Here is a 22,397-nt window from a genome sequence, read left to right as displayed (position 1 = left end):
TGGGGAAGCCAGTATTGATCTTTCACTGCTGTGTTCCCCTATAATTTAGAGGAGTGGGGGGGGAGACTAATAGAGTGAACCTCACCAGTGCTTTGTTTTATAGATTGTTTTGTAATAAAAATATTGTATTATAAGTTACTAATAAATTACTAATTAAGATTGAGTCGTATGTAGGAAGTGAACAAAATATAAACCAGGAACTTTATCGTTTTGACTGAAATAGTATTCTTACTTAGAACTAAAGCCCACAGAATTTTGTGAAATATATTTCTGACAACAGGAATTGAAATGTTTTATTAATTTCTTATCTGTTGCACGACACTATTTCTTACTGACATTTAGAGATGGGTATAGTTCATATTAATTTGTACTGTACAACAATGAAGTTGTAGTTTTTTTGAACACTGAAAACCACTAATGCCAACAGTCATTTAACTATGCTGTAGTGGCAACAGTACAAATCTTAAAATATAGTATAGCATTCTTGGGAGCTTGGTAATCTCTGACTATCTTTACCTCAGGTCAAGCAGAGAGGGAGCGAGAAGGAGATAGAATGAGTAATGTAATTAAATAATTAACTAGTTTATTTTTTAAGGCTTAATGTTGGAAGCCTACATACAAATCCTAGTTAATGCAACTATTTGGTATAGTTGGCTTACCATTTTCTTCAGTGTTCTTGGTGTATTCATTGTTTTACATACACTGATTTACAAGCATATAAACTTTAATCTGATAATATCAGATCTAATAGTATGCTCCAAAAGAAAATATCACACTGCCAGAGTTTTCATGGTTTATTCTTATTTTGATTCATTATATTTTTCCTTCTTGACAGAGATTTTGCAGGAGGAATATGTAACAAAATCAGTGAAATGATTCAAGGTATATGTCCTCTGGATTTTCTCCTTGCATATCTGTGCCTTTGAGAGAGTTTTTTAAAAAGTGGTAATTCTGTTATTTAAAATATTTCAATTTTGAAGTAAAATTCTGGAAATGCTAGCTTAATCAAAGGGTGAGAATTTACTGGGTAAAAGTTTTGTCCATTTTAATCACTTGGTGACCTCCAAGGTCCCTTCCAACTTTACTACTACTACTAACTACTACTACTACTACTACTACTACTACTACTACTACTACTACTATTATTATTATTATTATTATTATTATTATTATCACAAAGTATTTCTGGGGTTGGTATTTCAAAGAAACATCTCATTGTAAATATTGTGAGAGGATAGCTGTGTTAGTCTATGGAAACAAAATTAGGAATCCGATAGCACTTTTTCAGATTAAAAATATTAAATATTAATTAAATATTAAATAAATTAATAATTTATTAATGAATAAAATGCCAATAAAATGTGCTCGTTTGTAAAGATTCCTTATGATTAAAGGGAATCTGTGTTTTATTGCTAATGTATAAAAAGACAAAACTTGAATCCTGATGGCTTTATGGACACATCCAAGTACAGTGAGGAAAAAAATATTTGATCCCCTGCTGATTTTGTATGTTTGCCCACTGACAAAGAAATGATCAGTCTATAATTTTAATGGTAGGTTTATTTTAACAGTGAGAGACAGAATAACAACAAAAAAAATCCAGAAAAATGCATTTCAAACAAGTTATGAATTGATTTGCATTTTAATGAAAGAAATAAGTATTTGACCCCTTCGCAAAACATGACTTAGTACTTGGTGGCAAAACCCTTGTTGGCAATCACAGAGGTCAGATGTTTCTTGTAGCTGGCCACCAGGTTTGCAAACATCTCAGGAGGGATTTTGTCCCATTCGTCTTTGTAGATCCTCTCCAAGTCATTAAGGTTTTGAGGCTGACATTTGGCAGCTCGAACCTTCAGCTCCCTCCACAGATTTTCTATGGGATTAAGGTCTGGAGATTGGCTGGGCTACTCCAGGACCTTAATGTGCTTCTTCTTGAGCCACTCCTTTGTTTCCTTGGCCGTGTGATTTGAGTCATTGCCATGCTGGAATACCCATCCACGACCCATTTTCAATGCCCTTGATGAGGGAAAAAGGTTCTCACCCAAGATTTGACGGTATATGGCCCTGTCCATCCCCCTTAGCAGAAAAACTTAATGTTTCTTCCTCCATGTTTGACGGTGGGGTGATGTTCTTGGGGTCATAGGCAGCATTCCTCCTCCAAACACAGTGAGTTGAGCTGATGCCAAAGAGCTCGATTTTGGTCTCATCTGACCACAACACTTTCACCCAGTTCCCCTCTGAATCATTCAGATGTTCATTGGCAAACTTCAGACGAGCCTGTACATGTGCTTTCTTGAGCAGGGCGACCTTGTGGGCACTGCAGGATTTCAGTCCTTCACGGCGTAGTGTGTTACCAATTGTTTTCTTGGTGACTATGGTCCCAGCTGCCTTGAGATCATTGACAAGATCCTCCAGTGTAGTTCTGGGCTGATTCCTTACCATTCTCATGATCATTGAAACTCCATGAGGTGAGATCTTGCACAGAGCCCCAGACCGAGGGAGTTAGTTTGTGTTTCTTACATTTGCGAATAAATGCACCAACTGTTATTACCTTCTCACCAAGCTGCTTGATGATAGTCTTGTAGCCCATTCCAGCCTTGTGTAGGTCCACAATGTTGTCCCTGACATCGTTGGACAGCTCTTTGGTCTTGACCATGGTGGAGAGTTTGGAATCTGATTGATTGCTTGCTTCTGTGGACAGGTGTCTTTTATGCGGATAACGATGAGATTAAGAGCACTCCCTTTAAGAGAGTGCTCCTAATCTCAGCTCTTTACCTGTATAAAAGACATCTGGGAGCCAGACGTCTTGCTGATAGATAGGGGACCAAATATTTATTTTACTCATTAAAATGCAAATCAGTTTATATCTTTTTTGAAATATTTTTTTTCTGGATTTTTTTGTTATTCTGTCTCTCACTGTTACAATAAACCTACAATTAAAATTATAGACTGATCATTTCTTTGATAGTGGGCAAACATACAAAATCATCAGGGAATCAAATAATTTTTTCCTCACTGTAGTTTTCTTGGCCATAATAGTAGTTTGGCATTGCCTTCTTCTGGAAAGTCTTTGTAACTTTTCAGTGACCCACAGGTCAGCTTTAATAGTCTTTTAAAAGCCAAAGTTGACAATAATAGTGAGGAAAAGTTTGTGAATTTTTTAAACTATAAATATAAACTGCAGTGCTGTGTGTGATCCTAGCTTCATCTAAATCCTGTCAACTGGTAGATTCTGATTAAACAACATATGAAAAAGTATCCTGTATCATATTTTAGTTAACATCTGTGTTTATTTTCACTGAGCTAGCATTTATTGTTTATTGGAAAACATTTTTTTTTATATTTAGTAACTGGTGGCACCTCCTTTAAGCTGAGTGTTTCAACAAAATGTTTCCTGTACCTGTTGCTGAATCCCATATAACAACTTGGAGTATTTTGTGTCAATAAGGATATTGTTGGTTATGGTGTTGTTGCTTACTGATAGCTCTGAAGGGCTCACAAACCTCATTACTTAGTTGGGTATACAGTATAGTAGAAATCAATTTTAGAAGTGTATTTGTTAATGCTTCAGAAGTTAATTTCATTACATAGAGAAAGAAGATTCCAGTATGATTCAGATGCCACAAGTCATTTACAATGGAAATTAGCTTCCATGTGCTCACTTTTCCTCCAGTATGCCTATGAGGAAGAAATTGTCCGTTTTTGATTGAGCAAGCTTCTTTCTTCATCTGAGCAAACAGGAATTCATTTTAAACTTCAAAGCATGGGTTATGAAGATGGCTTCTTTCAATAAATTACAGATAAAATTATCTGTTTCTACCACCACATGGAATAGTAAATTATGTAGATAATATGTTTAGTTGAATGCTTGTGATTTAACTTGCTTATCAGTAAAATAATTATTGGATAGTCTTACAGTGGGAATAGGTAACTTCAGCTTGTATCTAAATACAAACACAGCCTGAGGACATCCAAGGAGGAATGCTTTCTCCTTTGAATTTCTTGAGACCATAGAAGATAGAATATTTTGTTTTAATCCTAACATATTTCTTTTTGAGTGGCTGGCTCTGCCAACTCATTTTAGACTAGGTGTTTATATTACTCACTATTACTGTTTTATGTATCAAAATGTGTATACATGGTGCATTGTTGATACAAGCAACAGTGTAGGCCATGTCCTTGAATACCTATTGTTTCACCCCTACAGTCCTAATTTCAGTGGAGGCAGTGGGTTGAAAATTGAACTGCATAGTCTTTGCCCTGTAGCTGCAATCCTGTAATAATAGCACTACCCATATCTTTAATGTTTTTGGCATGTTCTATAACACCTCTACGGGCACCATCCCCCAATTTGATTATGCTTTATTCAGAAAGCTACTTTTCTTTAAACAGGTTTAGCCACTCCAGTAGACTTGAAACTGAAGCTGATCCCCATTCTGCAGCATATGCACCATGATGCCAGCCTGGCTTCCAGTGCACGTCAGCTGCTCCAACAACTGGTGACATCTTATCCATCTACTAAGATGGTCATTGTGACTTTGCATACATTTACCTTGCTTGCTGCCTCCTCTCTGGTTGATATCCCCAAGCAGGTAATCCTATTATTATTTACTGATTTGCTTTTTCTTTTGAAAGCATATAGCGTTTAAATGCACAAAAAAAGTGAAATTCATTTATCCTGGGTAAGTTGAAGAAATCTTATCTATCCTTCCTGACATATACTTTTATGGGCGGCGTATAGAGGTACATCCGTACTCGACTGCTTTAAAATGTGTCCCATTTGGTACTCAATGCACTTTGATGTGAAAATTTTGCCCTGGTATTTGTCATTCTTTTGGTACTTGACATGCAAACTAGAACTTGTCGGTATTGGCTGCCTTGTGACTCGCTACCCTTTTCAGCTGAAACAAAGAGTCACATGTTAAGTCACATGGTTTGTGTGGTACTCATCATTTTTAGTACTCAACCCGCCTCCCGGAACCAATTAACGACTACTGAGGTACCACTGTAAAATAAAACACTAAAAACCAAATAATTTAAGATTTTTAAAAAATAAAAATTAAATTACAAATAATGGAGAGTTCCAAGATAGGGAGACTTGCTTGTACTTGCAATTATATTAAGAAATCCAATGAAATGAAATTTCATTTTAGAGTCTTTTTTTTTACAGATAGAACTCTTATTGCAATACATGAAGAATGACCCAAGAGAGGCTGTAAAGAGGCTTTCTATCCAAGATTTAAAACTGCTTGCAAAAAAAACTCCACATACTTGGAGCAACGAGAATATTGAGGTATAGAAACAGCATCATGTTTTGTAATAGTATGTGGGAATGACCTTGGGAGACAGAGAGATGCAGCCAAGGTCAGATAAAAGGCAGCTGAGCTTATTGCAAGAATGTGGGAGGGCAGGAGGCTCAGAAGAGACCCTCCCTAATTCTGTGGCTGTAAAGGGGGGGGGGAAATTACTTGCAGACTTGCAAGTTTTTGTAATGTAGTTTTACAATAAAATAGAATTGGCTCATCTGATTGTGTTTTTAATTTGATTTATCTAGTAAGGCTGACATGCTTGCTTTGGAATTGACCATTAAAAGCTGCATTCCTAAATCCTTGGATTGGGCAGGAAATGATTTGGTTTACATATAAATAAATATGCATAGAATTGTGTCTATGAAGGCTTGCTTAATATATCAAGTCAATGTAAATCTTGAAACAACTATGTGTTCTTCCATCACATAGTATTTTGGTTTGCCCTGCTATACTAACATGTTCTAGTTATGTTATTTCTTTGCTCATGTTTGATGTAGGTCTTCTCTTTAAAAAAAAGTTTCTTTTAATTTTTTTTATTTATGCTGATCCACAACAAGTATTGTTGTCGAATTATTTTATGGTTTATTTTTAATCTTTCTTATAAGATACTTCTCAGGTGACCTTATATCCTTGATGTGGCACTTGAAAATTTCAAGTGCCTGGATAGACTAGGGATTCTGAGAAGGATTGTTTTGTATATATTTGCCACTAACTTCTACTTAAATTTCTTGTGCAGGCTGAATACAGTTTCTGTAGTATATTTAAATACTGTGTTTGAAATTGAAACATAGAACTCATTTATTCATTCATATTTAGCTCCAAACTAAAGAAAAATATATAATGCAAACTTTCTCAATATGGCACATTTAGGTGCTGCAAATTATGGATGACTAAATATATTACAATTGGTCTACTAGACATACAGTGGGGCAAAAAAGTATTTAGTCAGCCACCAATTGTGGAAGTTCTCCCACTTAAAAAGATGAGAGAGGCCTATAATTGTCATCATAGGTAGACCTCAACTATGAGAGACAAAATGAGAAAACAAATCCAGACAATCACATTGTCTGATTTGGAAAGAATTTATTTGCAAATTATGGTGGAAAATAAGTATTTGGTCAATATCAAAAGTTCATCTCAATACTTTGTTATATATCCTTTGTTGGCAATGACAGAGGACAAACGTTTTCTGTAAGTCTTCACAAGGTTGGCACTCACTGTTGCTGGTATGTTGGCCCATTCCTCCATGCAGATCTCCTCTAGAGCAGTGATGTTTTGGGGCTGTCACTGGGCAACACGGACTTTCAACTCTCTCCAAAGGTTTTCTATGGGATTGAGATCTAGAGACTGGCTAGGCCACTCCAGGACCTTGAAATGCTTCTTATGAAGCCACTCCTTCATTGCCCGGGTGGTGTGTTTGGGATCATTGTCATGCTGAAAGACCCAGCCACGTTTCATCTTCAATGCCCTTGCTAATGGAAGGAGATTTGCACTCAAAATCTCACGATACATGGCCCCATTCATTCTTTCCTGTACACGGATCAGTCATCCTGGTCCCTTTGCAGAGAAACAGCCCCAAATCATGATGTTGCTACCCCCATGCTTCACAGTAGGTATGGTGTTCTTTGGATCCAACTCAGCATTCTCTCTCCTCCAAACACGGTGAGTTGTGTTTCTACCAAACAGTTTTACTTTGGTTTCATCTGACCATAGGACATTCTCCCAATCCTCTTCTGGATCATCCAAATGCTCTCTAGCAAACTTCAGACGGGCCCGGACATGTACTGGCTTAAGCAGGGGGACACGTCTGGCACTGCAGGATCTGAGTCCCTGGCGGCGTAGTGTGTTACTGATGGTTGCCTTTGTTACGTTGGTCCCAGCTCTCTGCAGGTCATTCACTAGGTCCTTCTGTGTGGTTCTGGGATTTTTGCTCACCGTTCTTGTGATCATGTTGACCCCACGGGGTGAGATCTTGCGTGGAGCCCCAGATCGAGGGAGATTATCAGTGGTCTTGTATGTCTTCCATTTTCTAATTATTGCTCCCACAGTTGATTTCTTCACACCAAGTTGCTTGCCTATTGCAGATTCAGTCTTCCCAGCCTGGTGCAGGTCTACAATTTTGTTTCTGGTGTCCTTCGACAGCTCTTTGGTCTTCACCATAGTGGAGTTTGGAGTGTGACTGTTTGAGGTTGTGGACAGGTGTCTTTTATACGGATAACAAGTTCAAACAGGTGCCATTAATACAGGTAATGAGTGGAGGACAGAGGAGCCTCTTAAAGAAGAAGTAACAGGTCTGGGAGAGCCAGAAATCTTGCTTGTTTGTAGGTGAGCAAATACTTATTTTCCACCATAATTTGCAAATAAATTCTTTCCATATCAGACAATGTGATTGTCTGGATTTGTTTTCTCATTTTGTCTCTCATAGTTGAGGTCTACCTATGATGACAATTACAGGCCTCTCTCATCTTTTTAAGTGGGAGAACTTCCACAATTGGTGGCTGACTAAATACTTTTTTGCCCCACTGTATATGGCCTGCTTTTTTTTTTTTTTTTGAAAGTGTTGCCTAAGATTGTATTTCAACTAGTTTCATAGTCTTGTTCTTCTACAAATAAACAACTGTAGCCAACAGATCTTGGAAGTAAAGTGCAGGATTTCCCAACATGCTTAACTGCCTTCCTTTTTTCTCCTTTAGAAGTCAGTTATTTAAAATAATATTTCCGATTATCTATTCATAGGAGATCCAAGGAGGTTTCATTATTTCTGGAATCTGTTCCTTAGCCAGTATTAGTTAGTTGTGGTTGTTTTTAAAAGAACTCTTTGCCAGTCCATTGTGTTAAGTTTCCGAATAGGAAAATTTTGTCTGGAAAAGATTACTAATTAGATTACAATTTTTAAAGCAAGCTTGCCTGGAACAAAGCTGACAGCTGATTTCTCGTGGCAATAAATAATGAAGAGGAACATAAAGTTATCACTGTGTAGATCAGAATCAATTTTATAAAAACCACATCCATCTGGTATCATCTTCATTTTTTATCTCAGTAATTGGGTCTTTTGGTCATTATATTGAAGATTTATTAAGTATTTATAGTCTTCTAGTAAAATATCTGTAATGTGGTTTGCTCATATAAAAGCAAAAGGAAGGGAAGATATAAAATAAGTGAAAACCTTGAAACTTCCCATGAGATTTATTTTGGCTACAGAGATGAATGCTTCTGCAAAAATGAAAAATATAATTTCCTTTTTAGTACGGGCTCATAGTAAAAAATGACAATAGAGGTTATCTTAGCTTTTAAACCTAATTGGGGTTTTTATATATTTTAATGTATAAAGTATAAACCCCCCTAGTTGTTTTTTTAAAATGTTGTTTCTAAACCAAACATTTGCACTAAAGAAATTCAAATGTTCACTTAAAATATGCCAAAATGCAACAATCATGGGGTATTTATTTGTGGCTTGCTTTCATCCTATATAGTTTTTCATATGTCTTGGTACAGTTTCATCTACAGGCTCTGTGCCTCTGCAGAGCTCACATTTGAAAATGGAAGGTTTTGCTGAAAATTCTGTGTCCTGTATGCCAGTTTCTTCAACCTGCTTCTCCCTGAACTCCAGATGTGATAGAATATAGCTTGGAATAGGAATTGTAATCCAACACCACTGGAGGAAATCAGTATGGAGAAGAACACTTTATGCCTAACAGAGAAACCCATGTTGTCTTGCTCTGTTCACTTTTACCTGCCATCACAATATAGCCTTGCATCCAGGGTAACTGTTATAAAACCCAATTATAATGTGGAGGAAGGGCTTTGATCACCCAGTTGTTGTATAACCTCAAAGTATTATTTTAAGGTAGCCAATAAAACATTTGTCAATAGAGGTACTTCACTGACTGAGCTATGAATTATGAGATGGCAAATAGATGTATCCATAAGAAAGGTTGAGCGCCAAAAAATTGAGGCCTTTGAACTATGGTGCTGTAGAAGACTCCTGCAAGTCCCCTGGACTGCAGGATGATCAAACCGGTCAGTTCTAGAGGAGATCAACCCTGACTGCTCTTTAGAAGGCCGGATCCTGAAGTTGAAACTCAAGTACTTTGGCCACCTAATGAGAAGGAAGGACTCACTGGAGAAGAGCCTAATGCTGGGAAAGACTGAGGGCAATAGAAGAAGGGGACGACAGAGAATGAGATGGCTGGATGGAGTCACTGAAGCAGTAGGTGTGAGCTTAAATGGACTCCAGAAGATGGTAGAGGACAGGAAGACCTGGAGGAACGTTGTCCATGGGGTCGCGATGGGTCGGACACGATTTCGCAACTAACAACAAAATAGGTGTATGCAAATTGTCTGGGATTTGATGTAAAATGTGTTTTCTTTAAAACCATTTTCCTCTTGTCTGTCTTTTAGGCCCTATGTGAATGTGCTCTTCAAACTCCTTATGACAGCTTGAAACTAGGCATGCTATCTGTGCTTTCTACCCTGTCAGATACAATAGCCATCAAACAGTACTTCAGCATTGCTCCAGGTATGAATAAATTATATCAGCCTAATTCTGGGGTACTTTTCTTATTTATGTTTTTATTTATGGCATTAACATAAAAAATATTGCTAGTGAGTAGTCCTTTTTCTTGAGAAGTGTTGAAACTGTGCAGTTTATTTTAATCATGCTGGAGTGTTTCAACCATGGTTGTGACTGGAATTTTCAACTGAGTTTCTGGTTCACTGTTTCTTATTAGAAATTGCCACAATCAACGTTTAGAAAAAGCTATGGGTGTACTGAAATGTCTTCTTTGGACAAATCAATTTTCTTGCATTTCTTGTATCTAATCAGACAGAATTTCACCAATCCCACATTCTTTACAAGCTGTTCCCCATAGGTGGTTTATGATAACAAACAAACAGAATCAACATCCTCCCCATTGCCAGACTTAGAATAAAACTTCCACATATTCCCATCACTTATACATAAGTAAGCCAAATCCATATTTTAATATTTCTCCAGTTATATTGCCCATACTTGCTCTATTAGCATTTTCCTACATTCTCAAAACATGGTTTTCTTTTTATCTATTTTTTCTTGAACATTAATAGTTATAGCATTATTTTCATTCTTCAAGGTTCAGTGTGGTCCCCAAACAAATCTTTGAAATACTTTTTCCAGCTCCATTTCCCCAATTCAGCCTCATGTCATTAATCTAGAGTAGGTTACCAGCCTTAGTTGTACCCATTTTATATACATTTGCCGCTAATACTCAGACGTGTACCTGCCAATTTTGTCAGATTTTGAGTGGTTTGCTCAAATGCAAGCAATGTCCACTTTTTGTCCAAGTAACTTCATGCTGTCCCAATCAAGCTAGGATTTTTAATTTAGAGATTATCTTGCAAGTCACCATATTGTTATCTACCTTCCACCACTTAGGTTAGATTCAATATACTGACACACACAGGATGTGCATGTGTCTATATATTCTTATATATATATAGACAGCTATTGTACAGCTATTGCATGACAGTAATGTTCAAATATATCAGTGTGCAGAGTTCAAAGCTTAGATAGTTGAGATATAGGATATGTCCAGAAAACGTGATGATGAGTGACCAAGATATTGAAATAACTGTATTTCAATAATGCAGTTACAGATAGTCCTCGAATTACGAGTGTAATGGAACCTGTACATTCCACTCATAACTCAAAAACTTGTAGAGTGAATCTCGTACCTCGAACGAGATCACTCCCTTTCTCATTAAGTGCACATGAGGTATCTTGGGGGGGGGAAGGCCGGGGGGGCTAGTGATGGAACAGGCCCCCAAAGCCTCCTCAACCCACTAAGAAATGCTTCCCCCTCCTTTCCTGTTGCGTCGGACTCACTTACCTTGCAAAATCTGTCTCCTCTCTGCCATAATTTCTTTCCATTTGAGGGAGAGGAGAGTCGGCTTGGAAATGCTTTTTGCGTCAACAGTGGAAGCTCCTGGGTGCCATAATATCGCACAAGTTCAAACAAAAATGCTCTGCAAAAGAGATCATGGCCCCTGAAAGCTTCCATTCTAAGGGGAGGGGAAATGTTTGCTTCGTTTGCATGTCTATGGGACAAAGCTGGGAATTGGAGTCAGCCAGGCACAGGACCAATACCGTCCAAAGCCCGGGTGTGCTGCTCGCTCACGTGCTCCAGCCTTGGTTTGAGGGCACTAAGCCTTCAACTGAGTGAGGAGGCATTGTGGGGTAAATCCCCTTGGACCTGCATCCAAGCTGCTGGCGGTGGCTGCGGCAGCAACAACCACCTGAGTGGCTACGATTTCCCCTCTTTAGCCAGCCACCCATCTTGCCCAACCTACTCCTTGCCTGACCAGCCGGTGGCACAAATCTTGGCCGCTCTTCTGCTTATACTCCTCCCCACTCCACCGGTGGTGGCAGCTTCAGTTTCTCCGCTCCGTCCAAAACGACGAAAGCGGAGGCACAGAGCAGAATTGCTCTCAAGAAAACATGGGTGTGCTGCTTGCTTGGGTGCGCCGGTCTTGAGAGCAATCCCGCTCTGCACTTCTACTTGTTTCCACTTGGACAGAGCAGAGAAACTCAAGCCACTGCCGTTCAAACACTTTTTATCCAAACGCAGACCTGAGAGACATTGGAAGGTCCATGTGCCTGCCAGTGGAGTGCTTCAGAAACAGAAAGGAATGCTCCGTATGACTGAGGTCTCCATTTGGATAAAAAATGTTTGAGTGCCTATGGGGCTATTCAATATGCAGGGATTTGCTGCGTTTTGAAGCTCCATGTGACAGTCCTTTCCATTTCTGAAGCGCCCCACTGGCAGGCCTTTTCTCAAGCCCTTTCCTGGTGAAAACAAGCCTCTGGAACGAGCATGCCCCACTCTTTCGCTCCATTTTCGCCAAGAGAGGAGACAGATTTTGCAAGGTAAGTGAGTCCAGCACGGCAGAAAGGGAAGGGGAAGCAGTTGTGAGGATGGGGGGGGGGAGAATAGGGTGAATGTTTCAGAGCCTCTGCGGTCGCTCGTAAGGGCGAACGACTGCCGTGATGGTGCAATATTTGTAATTTTGGGATTTGCTCGTATACACTAGGGGGTGCTGGTTACGTAACTTCAAACAAACGTTAAGTGAATGCTCCTAACTCAGGGATTATCTGTATTATTGTTGTCAATTAAATTTATCTTGAAGGAAAAGGTTTATTCATTCTGGATCTTCCCTAAAAATCCTCTATACAAATTGCCTGCAGCCTTTTGAAAATCCTCTTACGGTTTTTTTTCTCATTCACTCCCTGCAAAATTGTGATTCATGCTGCTCTCATTTCTCTGTTGATGTTTGGATGTGTTCATCTACTCATCCCTAGAGACTTGCCAATACTATTAACACAGCTAACATCTTGGTTTTCCCTTTCCTTTGAAAACTGCAGAAAAAAGCTTGTTTCATGTAATAAATGTTACCATGCTGCTTAAAGATGACCTTTTCTTACCTAGGAACAAAATCTACTACAGCAAGGTCATCTGATCTGGTCAAGCTTGCCCAGGAGAGCTGTTATCATAATAATCAGAATATTGCAGCACATGGAGTACGTGTTCTGACAAATATAGCTGCTTCTTGTCAAGAAAAAGGTAATTCCAAAAGGTGTGGAAGGAGCAGTGTTTGCAGAACAGTTTATGATGATTAGCATAGCATATCATGTTCTCATCTGAGAATGCAGTATAAATGTTCCTAAGTTCCACTGTTTTCTATTGCTGCTTCTTTGCTAATGCTGCTTTCCAGTTCCTAACCAAATCTTATAGCCTTTTTCATAATGCCATTTTGGCTGGATGCCAAGCAATAAAACACAAATTGTTTGTGTTTTGGTAGAAACATATGCCAGTAAGTCTGGTAAGATTAGAATATATTTGTTTTTGGAGTGATTTTGGCTGTGTTCTGTTGCTGTGATAAGAGCTCTATACTCCAGGGCAAAGCCTTAATATAAATAATTGTAAATGTAATTTTCCACAGTCCTGTGTATAATAGTGACTTGAGTGATTAGTATCTAAAGAATAAAGCATTATAATCTAGTCTAGAGAAAAGAAGGATTAAGGGTGACATGATTAGTAGTATTCCAGTATTTGAGGGACCGCCACAAAAAAGAGAAGGCCAACTTATTTTCCAAAGCATCAGAAGGCAAGACAAGAAACAATGGATAGAAACTAATCAAGGAGAGAAACAACCTGGAATTAAGGAGAAACTTCCTAACAGTGAGGACAATTAATCAGTGGAACAACTTGCCTCCAGAAGTTGTAGGTGCTTCATCACTGGAGGTTTTTAAGAAAAGACTGGACAGCCACCTGTCTGAAATGGTATAGGGTCTCCTGCTTGAGCAGGGGGTTGGACTAGAAGACTTCCAAGGTTCCTTCCAGCTCTATTCTGATTGATTGAGATAATTTATCTCTCCCCTAGAACTTTTGCCATTGGAGCAAGATGCAGTCTTTGGCCTTGAATCTCTTCTTGTTCTTTGTAGCCAAGAACCAACTTCATCTCCCGAAGCGACTTTAAAGGTAAATTGTAAGGTTTTTTTCATCTTGTCTCTCATACTAATTGATATAAGAGATTTTCCTGTATATTTGTTTAATTATTATTATCTGTAACTTTAATTGTTATTTGTTATTTTAGATGTCTTTGTGATTTGTTACTGCAATAGTTGGTATTTGGAGCTGTCCTGGATTACACAAAAGGTGCAGTTAGTGAACAAGGAATGACACTATTGTTTAGAACAAAATTTAGTAATTGCATTTATTCCCAGGATGCTTCCAGATTTAAAAAAAAAAACCAGTTAATGCTTTTTGAGCCCTTTATATTAGCTGTGCTCTTTCTATTATGCAGACTGACCCAATCATCAGGATCTTCAAAGGAAATTCTTTTTCAGGTCTTGTTAATGGGAATAGCATGTTTTGCAGAGCACAAGAGAGAACCTTGTTAGTGATGTTGCTCTAGTTGGTGCCAATATTGATTTTATTTTGATGCCAAAGAAGTGTTCTGGCTCTTTTTCCAAATTTTGGAATCATGTAGTTTGACATCAGTATACATTCTGTTAATACTGAATTGCAGAATCTATCGTTTTGAAATTGTTGTGTTTTTATTGTGTTATTATCCTTTCTGGTTTGTTTTTCTCATTGTACTTACTCAAATTATAAGTATGCTAATACATGTAAAATCAACATAAGAAGTTAAGTTTTGAAAATAGAGCCTTGAAAGGGCTCAGAGAGAATTTGACTGATGAATTGTCTATGTGTTCTATGTAAAGGAGAAAGTCAAAGAAACCATATCAGATATGGATCTTTAATAAGCCAGGGCATATCATTTAATAAACTCTGTCCTTGAAGTAGCCTGCTCCTAGCCTAAATAACAAAAAGATACAAGCCATTCCACCCTCTTTTGGAACTTAGATAGGCGAAGAGATTTTGAATTCCTTTTGCCACTGCATTTGCCGTGTGCTGCCTCTGTAATCAAGGGCTGATGTCATGTCAGGCAGAAAAAAATAAATGAGAGGACCATAATGTCAAAAAATCTTTTAAAAAAAATAAAAATAAGATGGGAAATATGGTTTGTTCACACCCAAGTGTCTGCAGAGCCATTCCTACCTACTATTAATATCTACAGAGACATCTATTATACCGACTATTAAATGTGGAGTCTTCTAATTGCCTTTTGACTAGCCAGAGAGGGGAAAATGGGAAATAGCAATTTAAAACTATCAGCATAACATTGAACTTTGGTTTAAAATTAGATACAAATTGATACATTGATGCCCAAGTATGTAGGAATTAGTAAGCAATTTGCTTCAGATTATTTTGTGTTATAAAAACTGTGATTACAGATAGTCCTCAACTTAAACCCAATCATTTAGTGACTGTTCGAAATTACAACGGCACTGAAAAAAAGTGACTTATGATCATTTTTCACACTTACAACTTATTTATTGCAGTATCCCCATGGTCACATGATCAAAATTCAGATGCTTGGCAGCTGATTCATATTTATGACAGTTTCAGTGTCCCGGGGTCATGTGATCACATTTTGCGAACTTCTGACAAGCAAAGTCAATGGGGGGGGAGCTAGATTCACTTAACAACTATGTTACCAACTTGACAGCTTCAGTGATTCACTTACCAACTGTGAAAAGAAAGCTCCTAAAATGGGGCAAAACTCACTTAACAAAAGTTTCGCTTAGCAGCATAAATTTTGGGTTCAATTGTAGTCATAGGCTGAGGAATACCTGTAATAGATGGTATCTTTTAAGAAAAACAACTAGGGTATCCTGAAAGCTGAAAAAGTGCCATCTTGTTTTTATGCAGATCATACTCACTTGTATGGTGAAGCTGGCAAAGAGTCGCCCCCATCTGAGCCAATCCATCGTGGAGTCCTTGTTGACACAGCTACCTCGTGCTCAGGAGGCTGCTAGAATTCTCATATGCCATTGTTTGGCAGCCATTGCGATGCAGTTACCCGTCTTAGGAGATGGAATGCTGGGAGACCTGATGAATCTGTATAAAGTGATTGGATGTTCTGCTTCCAATAAACAGCAAGAGCTTTTAGTAAGAAACTCTTGATTCAGAATATTTCTTTTAGGTAACAGATGAAGCTGTTGGGATTCAGACTGAATAAACATTTAATGAACATTCAGCAGAACTAGTTGCTATCTGACAATATATGTAACACTTAAATCAAGAGTGGCAAATTCAACTCCCAGAATTCCCCAGCCAGAGTTGAAGTCCACATGCCTTAAAGTTGCCAAGATTGGACATCCCTGACTTAAATTGTTGTATTTATAAACAGAGTGAAAAGCATGACGTCTTTATAAAATTGATATCTTTGACCACCTCTTTTCTAAGACTACGTTGTTTTTAATTCTCCAGCTCTCCCAGGAAAAAATTGACTGATAAAGAAAAACAACGAGGGTATCCTGAAAGCTGAAAAAGTTTGCTGATAAAACCCCCTAGAGATGCTGATAAAACCCCCTAGAGATGCCAGTAAGATTAGCCAATTACTTCAAAAGGACAAATTATTTCCAAACCTGATAGGCATGAGGAATCTAGTGCTTTTCAAATAAAACTTCCAGAAGATCTATTCAGGGAAACTGAATTAAACAAGGAGTTTTACCTTAGGACTATCTGGAGAATTATCAGTCCTTGCCAATTGAGTTGAGGGACCAACAGCAAACAATTGCACTGACCAGCTAGCTAGTTTTGTGTTGAGCTTTCCAAAAATTATTCCACTTGGTCAGTAAACAAAACATTACAGAGTATTTAATGAAAGATATCACTGGATGTTTTGAAATTCCATAAAGTAAGTAAGATGCTTAAAAAAACAATATTATTTGCATAGTGACTATAGACTGGAGATTTTGTTAGGAAAGCAAACCAAATCAATCTAAGCCAAAAGGCCCTGCTTTAAAAAAATACAGCATAGAAAAAAAGAGAATAATGGGGGAAGGAGCAATGAATGGGGAGAAGGAACATTACAAGGCAAAGGCTGCCTATAGCTCCTGAGTCTTCTTTTTGGTCTAATTCCTTTGACAGTAATTAATGAAAACTGAAAGCATATTTTCCTTCATTTTAGAGGTGGGAAACAGCTGAAAACTATAATGCAATCCTTAGAAATAAATCACATTGGAAAACAGCTGAGATGTACACACACCCCAGCCCTGCCAACATATGTCCATTGGAGTTGAGCAGCTATTAAATTCAAATGAATAAATATGTGAAATAACCCCATCCATTTTGCAGTATTCTATCCTCCCCACATATTGAGTAGCCTCAGTCTTTGGAGCATTGCCTGTACCTGCAGTAGAGAGCAAAATGAAGCCCAAGAAGAGATAAACTGTGTAAAAAAAATCAGTCTGAGAAAGTGTAAGAGAAGAAAAATAATCTTGAGGGTGTACTTCCAAATGAGAAAAGAAACAGTGTAATCAGAAAGATGGTTAAAATAAAACAATATGCAATGCATTTTAAAATGAAGGTAGCAAAGCAGTACCCATGTAGAAAATAAGAGTTAAGTGAACTTTCTCATTGAGCCAACATTGGAAATATAAAAGCCCATTTCAATATAACTTTTTGTTAAAAAAAAAAAAAGCAGCAGTATGACTGTTCCCAATTTTTGTTCTGCCCAGTAGATGGCATTTATTTTACATGGTTGGCCTGGTTGGCCTTAGCAAATGCAGTGGAAAATGTGAGAACTTCACACTGTTGCTGACTCTCTTCTTAACATGCTGTGGAACCTGGCTTAAAAATATACCAATATTTGTTAACAAGTTCCTTTATAACTGATTTTCTTCCTTGAGTCCTGTATTCTTTGGAAACCTTTACCTTAGTACTTAAAAATGAACAATCATAAATTTAATGTTTATGATTAAACATTAAATGAACATAGGTTGCTGGATGAATGAATAAGAACTGCTAAATGTGTTACATTACAAGTAGCCCTTGGCTTATGAACATTTGTTTAATAGTAGTTCAAAGTTACAATGGCCTTGTAAAAAGTGACTTAAAATCTGTGACTGCACTTATGACCATCACACAACCGTTGTGGTCACGTGATTGTAATTTGAGTGCTTGGCAACCGGCTTGCATTTACAACCAATTGTGTGTCCTGTAGTCACATGATTGTGATGGGCAACCTTTTTATGAATTTCCATCAAAAAACTTCCATGGGGAAGCGTTTTGTTAAGCAAACCACCATTGTTAACAACCACCATAAAACCCCTCATAAAACTGAGTCCAACTCAATATATGGTCACGGTGACCACAAATTCTGGTCCCAACTATGGTTGGAAGTCAAGGACTACCTGTATCTACAAAGCAGAGGGGTGCCCATTTCGAACAGTCAGTCCTACCCTGAAATCACAAGAGATTTTTTTAGTTAAAAAGTTGCCCTAATGTTTGACAGCGGTAAAGCAAGGAAGTTTTATTCTATCATTATGGGAAAATAGTCCTATATCATTATAAGGAATGATTAGAATCATTATGGGAAATGCTAATGTATTTCTCAGTGTGACAATTTTATTCAGATTTGGATTTGACCACACTTTGAAAATTATAGGGCATTGTATTTCTAGAATGCAGAATGACAGACCTTGTACCATTCCAGACAAATGGCTGTCCAATCTCTTTGTAAAATCCGGTGTGAGGAAAAACCTCACAACTTCTGGAGGCAAGCCATTCCAGTGATTGTTTTTACTGACAGGATATTTCTCCTTAATTCTAGGCTGGATCTCTCTTTGTTAAGTTTCCATCCATTCCTTCTTATCTTGCCTCTCAGGTGCTTTGGAGAATAGGTTGACTCCCTCCTCTTCGTGACAGTCCTTCAAATATTGGAAGACTGCTATCATGTCATCCTTAGTCCTTCACTTTGTTAGAGTAGACATTCCCAGTACTTCAAAAACTATACATTAGACTAGAAAATCACTAGATAAGAACAACCAAAACGATCAAGGGAATGAAACAGTTTCTCTACAAGAAATGGTTATAGCTCAGAATAAAAAAAAAAGAGGGCGACCCTCTTTAAGCGATGCATAGAGAAAGATTCTGTTCGTATATTGCACTGTTGTAGCATGGTTTATTTATTTTGGCTTAGTTTATGAATAGGCCAATATAGTGCATTCAGATATTATAGTTTAATCTGATATCAGCATGTTGGGCAGCAAGTTAATATTGTAAATATCCCTATCATTAAAGCTGTTTTCTCTTTCTCTGCTTTGTCCTCTCTTGTGCAGTGAACAAATGCTCTGGGCTCTCTTTCCTTTACACTAGCAAAATTGTGGTTTGCATATTTCACAGAAGTACTAATCGGTACGGAAGGAGAGTTTGAAACAGGTAGTCTTTGACTTACAATCATTTGTTTAGCGATCATTCAAAATTATGACAGTACTGAAAGAAGTCTATGCCTCCCGTTTATGACTGGCATCCTGGGATCATGTGACCACCATTTGTGACCTTCCCAGCTGGCTTCCAATAAACGAAATCAATGGGGAAAGCCAAATTCTCTTAATAACCATGTGATGCATTTAATGACCACTGTGATTCCCTTAACCACAACAAAAAAGGTAAAATTGGGTGCAACTCACTTAACTACTACTTCACTTAACAATTGAAGTTCCGGTTCCAGTTGTTGTAAGTCAAGGACTACCTGTGGTCAAATTACTGATGCTCATCCAATTCAGCCTTCTATCAAGACTTTGTGTGGATTTTGACTCAGCCTTTTGCTTTTGCTTTTTTTTCTCATTAGGTTTCTCTTGCTACTGTGATATTCGTTGCCAGTCAGAAGACATTATCTTCTGAAGTGAAAGCTGTTATCAAACAACAGCTTGAAAATGATTCAAATGGATGGACAGCTTATAGGATAGCCAGGCAAGCTTCAAGAATGGTATGTGGTGCATAGTTATAAATCAGATTTTTTTAATGCACAAAACTTTTTGTGTTTTTTCTTTTGTATGCTTTATATAAACTTTGCTTTCAGAGGTAATTATATATAGTAAGCATATAGCAGAGGCAGGTGTCCCACTTCTCATGTAAAATAGATGTATTTTTGATGAACTTTAGTAATAGCACTTAGACTTATATACTGTTTCACAGTGCTTTATAGCCCTTTCTAAGCTGTTTACAGAGTCAGCATATTGCCCCCAACAATCTGGAACTTCATTTTATCCACCTCGGAAGGATAGAAGGCTGAGTCAACCTTGAGCTGGCAGTCAGCAGAATTAGCCCGCAATACTGTATTCTAACCACTGCACCACCACAGCTCTATGTTCTTTATTTGAAAAAGGATTTAAAACAGAGTTGAAGATGTGAAATAATTTATGTAGTTTATATAATTTATATAAAGTAAATTCTTCTTTCCTCCAATAGATGGTACCCAGTGGGCTAGCAAATAGATAAAACAATGTAATTAAAAGCACAATAAACACACTTTCAAATATTTCTGTGCACATTTTCAGCTTCATCAGCTAAAACCCACCTAAGTGTTAGAGACCTACCTAAATAGAAGTTGCATTTGTCTGCTGGTAGAATGCAGCAAAGAGAGAACTGGTCTGAAAGAGACTCGGTATCAAATTTCAGAGCCTGGGAGCAGCTACAGTATGAAGAGCAATTCTACCTCACATTTCCATCAGCCATACCTCTAAGGATGGCAAGCCTAAAGCAAGTCTCTGTAGGATAATGGTTTTTTGTTTTTTGTTTTAGACAACCACGTCCCATCTTTTGTAATGTTTTACAAATCATAACTATGGCTGGAAACAAATTGGTAATTTGTGGAATTGATTTGTCAGGAAAATCATATTCTCCCGGTAATTAATGTGAGACAATGGTGTGAACAGATTATTCAATTTTTTTTCAGCCACCTTTTATTAGTTTTATAAATAATATAAATTTATAATTTTATATGTGTCTACGTGTATTGTATATGCATTATACATTTATAAGACATATCCTGGGACAGACACATTTGGCACACAAAATCTTCCCTAGGGAGATTTTCTCTTGACCTCTACTGAAACCTTAGCATTCAGTTTCAGTACTGGGTTCAGGAGCAGACCCAACGTGAAGACAGTCTTCAAGGAAGAATGTAAGCCCCTTTCAATGTTATGTATTGCCTCATCTTTTTCTTTTTAAGCAACTAGAGTCTCTTGTGGCTTAAATGTGCCAGATTAAATTCTGGTAACAAATGCCAGTTAGTCAAAATTAATTTTCTTGGCAAATCAAATTATGTTTATGCAACTGACGTGGTGTTACTGAGAGCACAGTACGGTATCATGTATATGCTATTTGGGCAGCTGTTGATGGGAATGTCTGTATACTGGAACACAGGCACTATTACAGCACAGAAGGGAAGATTGCCAGCAAGTTTGATTATACTTGAGTTATATATTGCAAGGCTGCTTCAGATACATGTTTATTGCTATCTGCTATGTTTAAGTATAGAGAATTTTCTGCTGTCTTCCTGTTTGCCTTTACCCTTTGTAGGGTAATCATGGCATGGCCAAAGAGCTTTATCAAAGCCTGCTGACTCAGGTAGCTTCGGAACACTTCTACTTCTGGCTGAACAGTCTGAAGGAGTTCTCCCATGCAGAGCAGTGCTTAACCGGGCTGCAAGAGGAAGATTACAGCTCTGCCCTTTCTTGCATTGCTGAGTCACTAAAATCTTATCACAAAGGAATAGCATCTTTAACGGTCAGTATTTTTTTTTTCCCTTGCAGAGCTGCTAGTCAAAGTACAAGTAGTCCTTGACTTACAACAATTCATTTAGTGACTGTTCAAAGTTACAGTGGCACTGAAAAAAGTGACTTATGACCGTTTTTCACAGTTACAACCTTTGCAGCAACCCCAAGAATATGTGATCAAAATTCAGATGCTTGGCAACTGGTTCATATTTATGTCCGTTGCAGTGTCCTAAGGTCGTGTGATCACCTTTCGCGACCTTCTGGCAAGGAAAGTCAGTGGGGAAGCCAGATTTGCTGTAACAACCGGGTTACTAACTTATCAACTGCAGTAATTCACTAAACAACTGAGACAAGAAAGGTTGTAAAATGGGGCAAAACTCACTGAACAAATGTGGGCTCAATTGTCTTCATAAGTCGAGGACTACCTGTAACAATCTTTTATTTTTTTCCCTGTTTTGAGCTACAGCCTTCTGTGTCCTTGGAAAACCAATATAAGGTTTATATCTCATGGTTCAGAACAAGCTTTGGCTGGAACTGAGATTTCAGCAGTGATCCAGTGTGTTCTTATTTAGGAGATGGCGATTATATCATTTCCTAGACCTCTGGTATGCCCAGACCTGGATAGGCGCTCCCGTAAGCTTCCTCTCTTTCTGAAGATGAAACCAAATATAGTTAGTGGGGCATTCCAGTGGTGCATGTGAAAATCTGGTCTGATATATCCTTTTCTTTGCTCCTGTAGTCCTCCTTTTTATCCATAGTCCAAAACCTGTCCAAATTAGGAAGTCTGATAGCCTCTTTGTAGACTGTAATCTATGCCTGGATTATTTGAAGTCTAGCTATATCTACTGCATAAAAAAGAACAGGAAAAAAATCCCTTGCACCTACAGCAATAAAATTTGTTATTGTTGCAGAAGCAA

At 37.9% G+C, this 22,397-nt stretch overlaps 1 protein-coding gene across 1 annotated transcript in view; it reads left to right on the top strand.

Moving 5' to 3' along the window:
* INTS7 (integrator complex subunit 7) overlaps positions 1-22,397 on the top strand; it is a 51,602-nt gene that overhangs the window by 4,387 nt on the left and 24,818 nt on the right. Inside the window, exons 5-13 of the mRNA XM_039359613.1 lie at positions 836-882; positions 4,393-4,592; positions 5,171-5,293; positions 9,711-9,828; positions 12,773-12,907; positions 13,728-13,825; positions 15,623-15,862; positions 19,551-19,688; positions 21,284-21,490. Coding sequence (XP_039215547.1) covers positions 836-882; positions 4,393-4,592; positions 5,171-5,293; positions 9,711-9,828; positions 12,773-12,907; positions 13,728-13,825; positions 15,623-15,862; positions 19,551-19,688; positions 21,284-21,490 — 1,306 coding nt within the window. The remainder of the gene's footprint in view (positions 1-835; positions 883-4,392; positions 4,593-5,170; positions 5,294-9,710; positions 9,829-12,772; positions 12,908-13,727; positions 13,826-15,622; positions 15,863-19,550; positions 19,689-21,283; positions 21,491-22,397) is intronic.

This window comes from Crotalus tigris, unplaced genomic scaffold (genome assembly GCF_016545835.1).
Source record: "Crotalus tigris isolate CLP2741 ecotype Arizona unplaced genomic scaffold, ASM1654583v1 scf7180000019097.2288821080:1192077, whole genome shotgun sequence".
In the NCBI taxonomy this organism is placed as follows: domain Eukaryota; kingdom Metazoa; phylum Chordata; class Lepidosauria; order Squamata; family Viperidae; genus Crotalus; species Crotalus tigris.
This window is presented reverse-complemented; position numbering and strand designations above follow the sequence as displayed.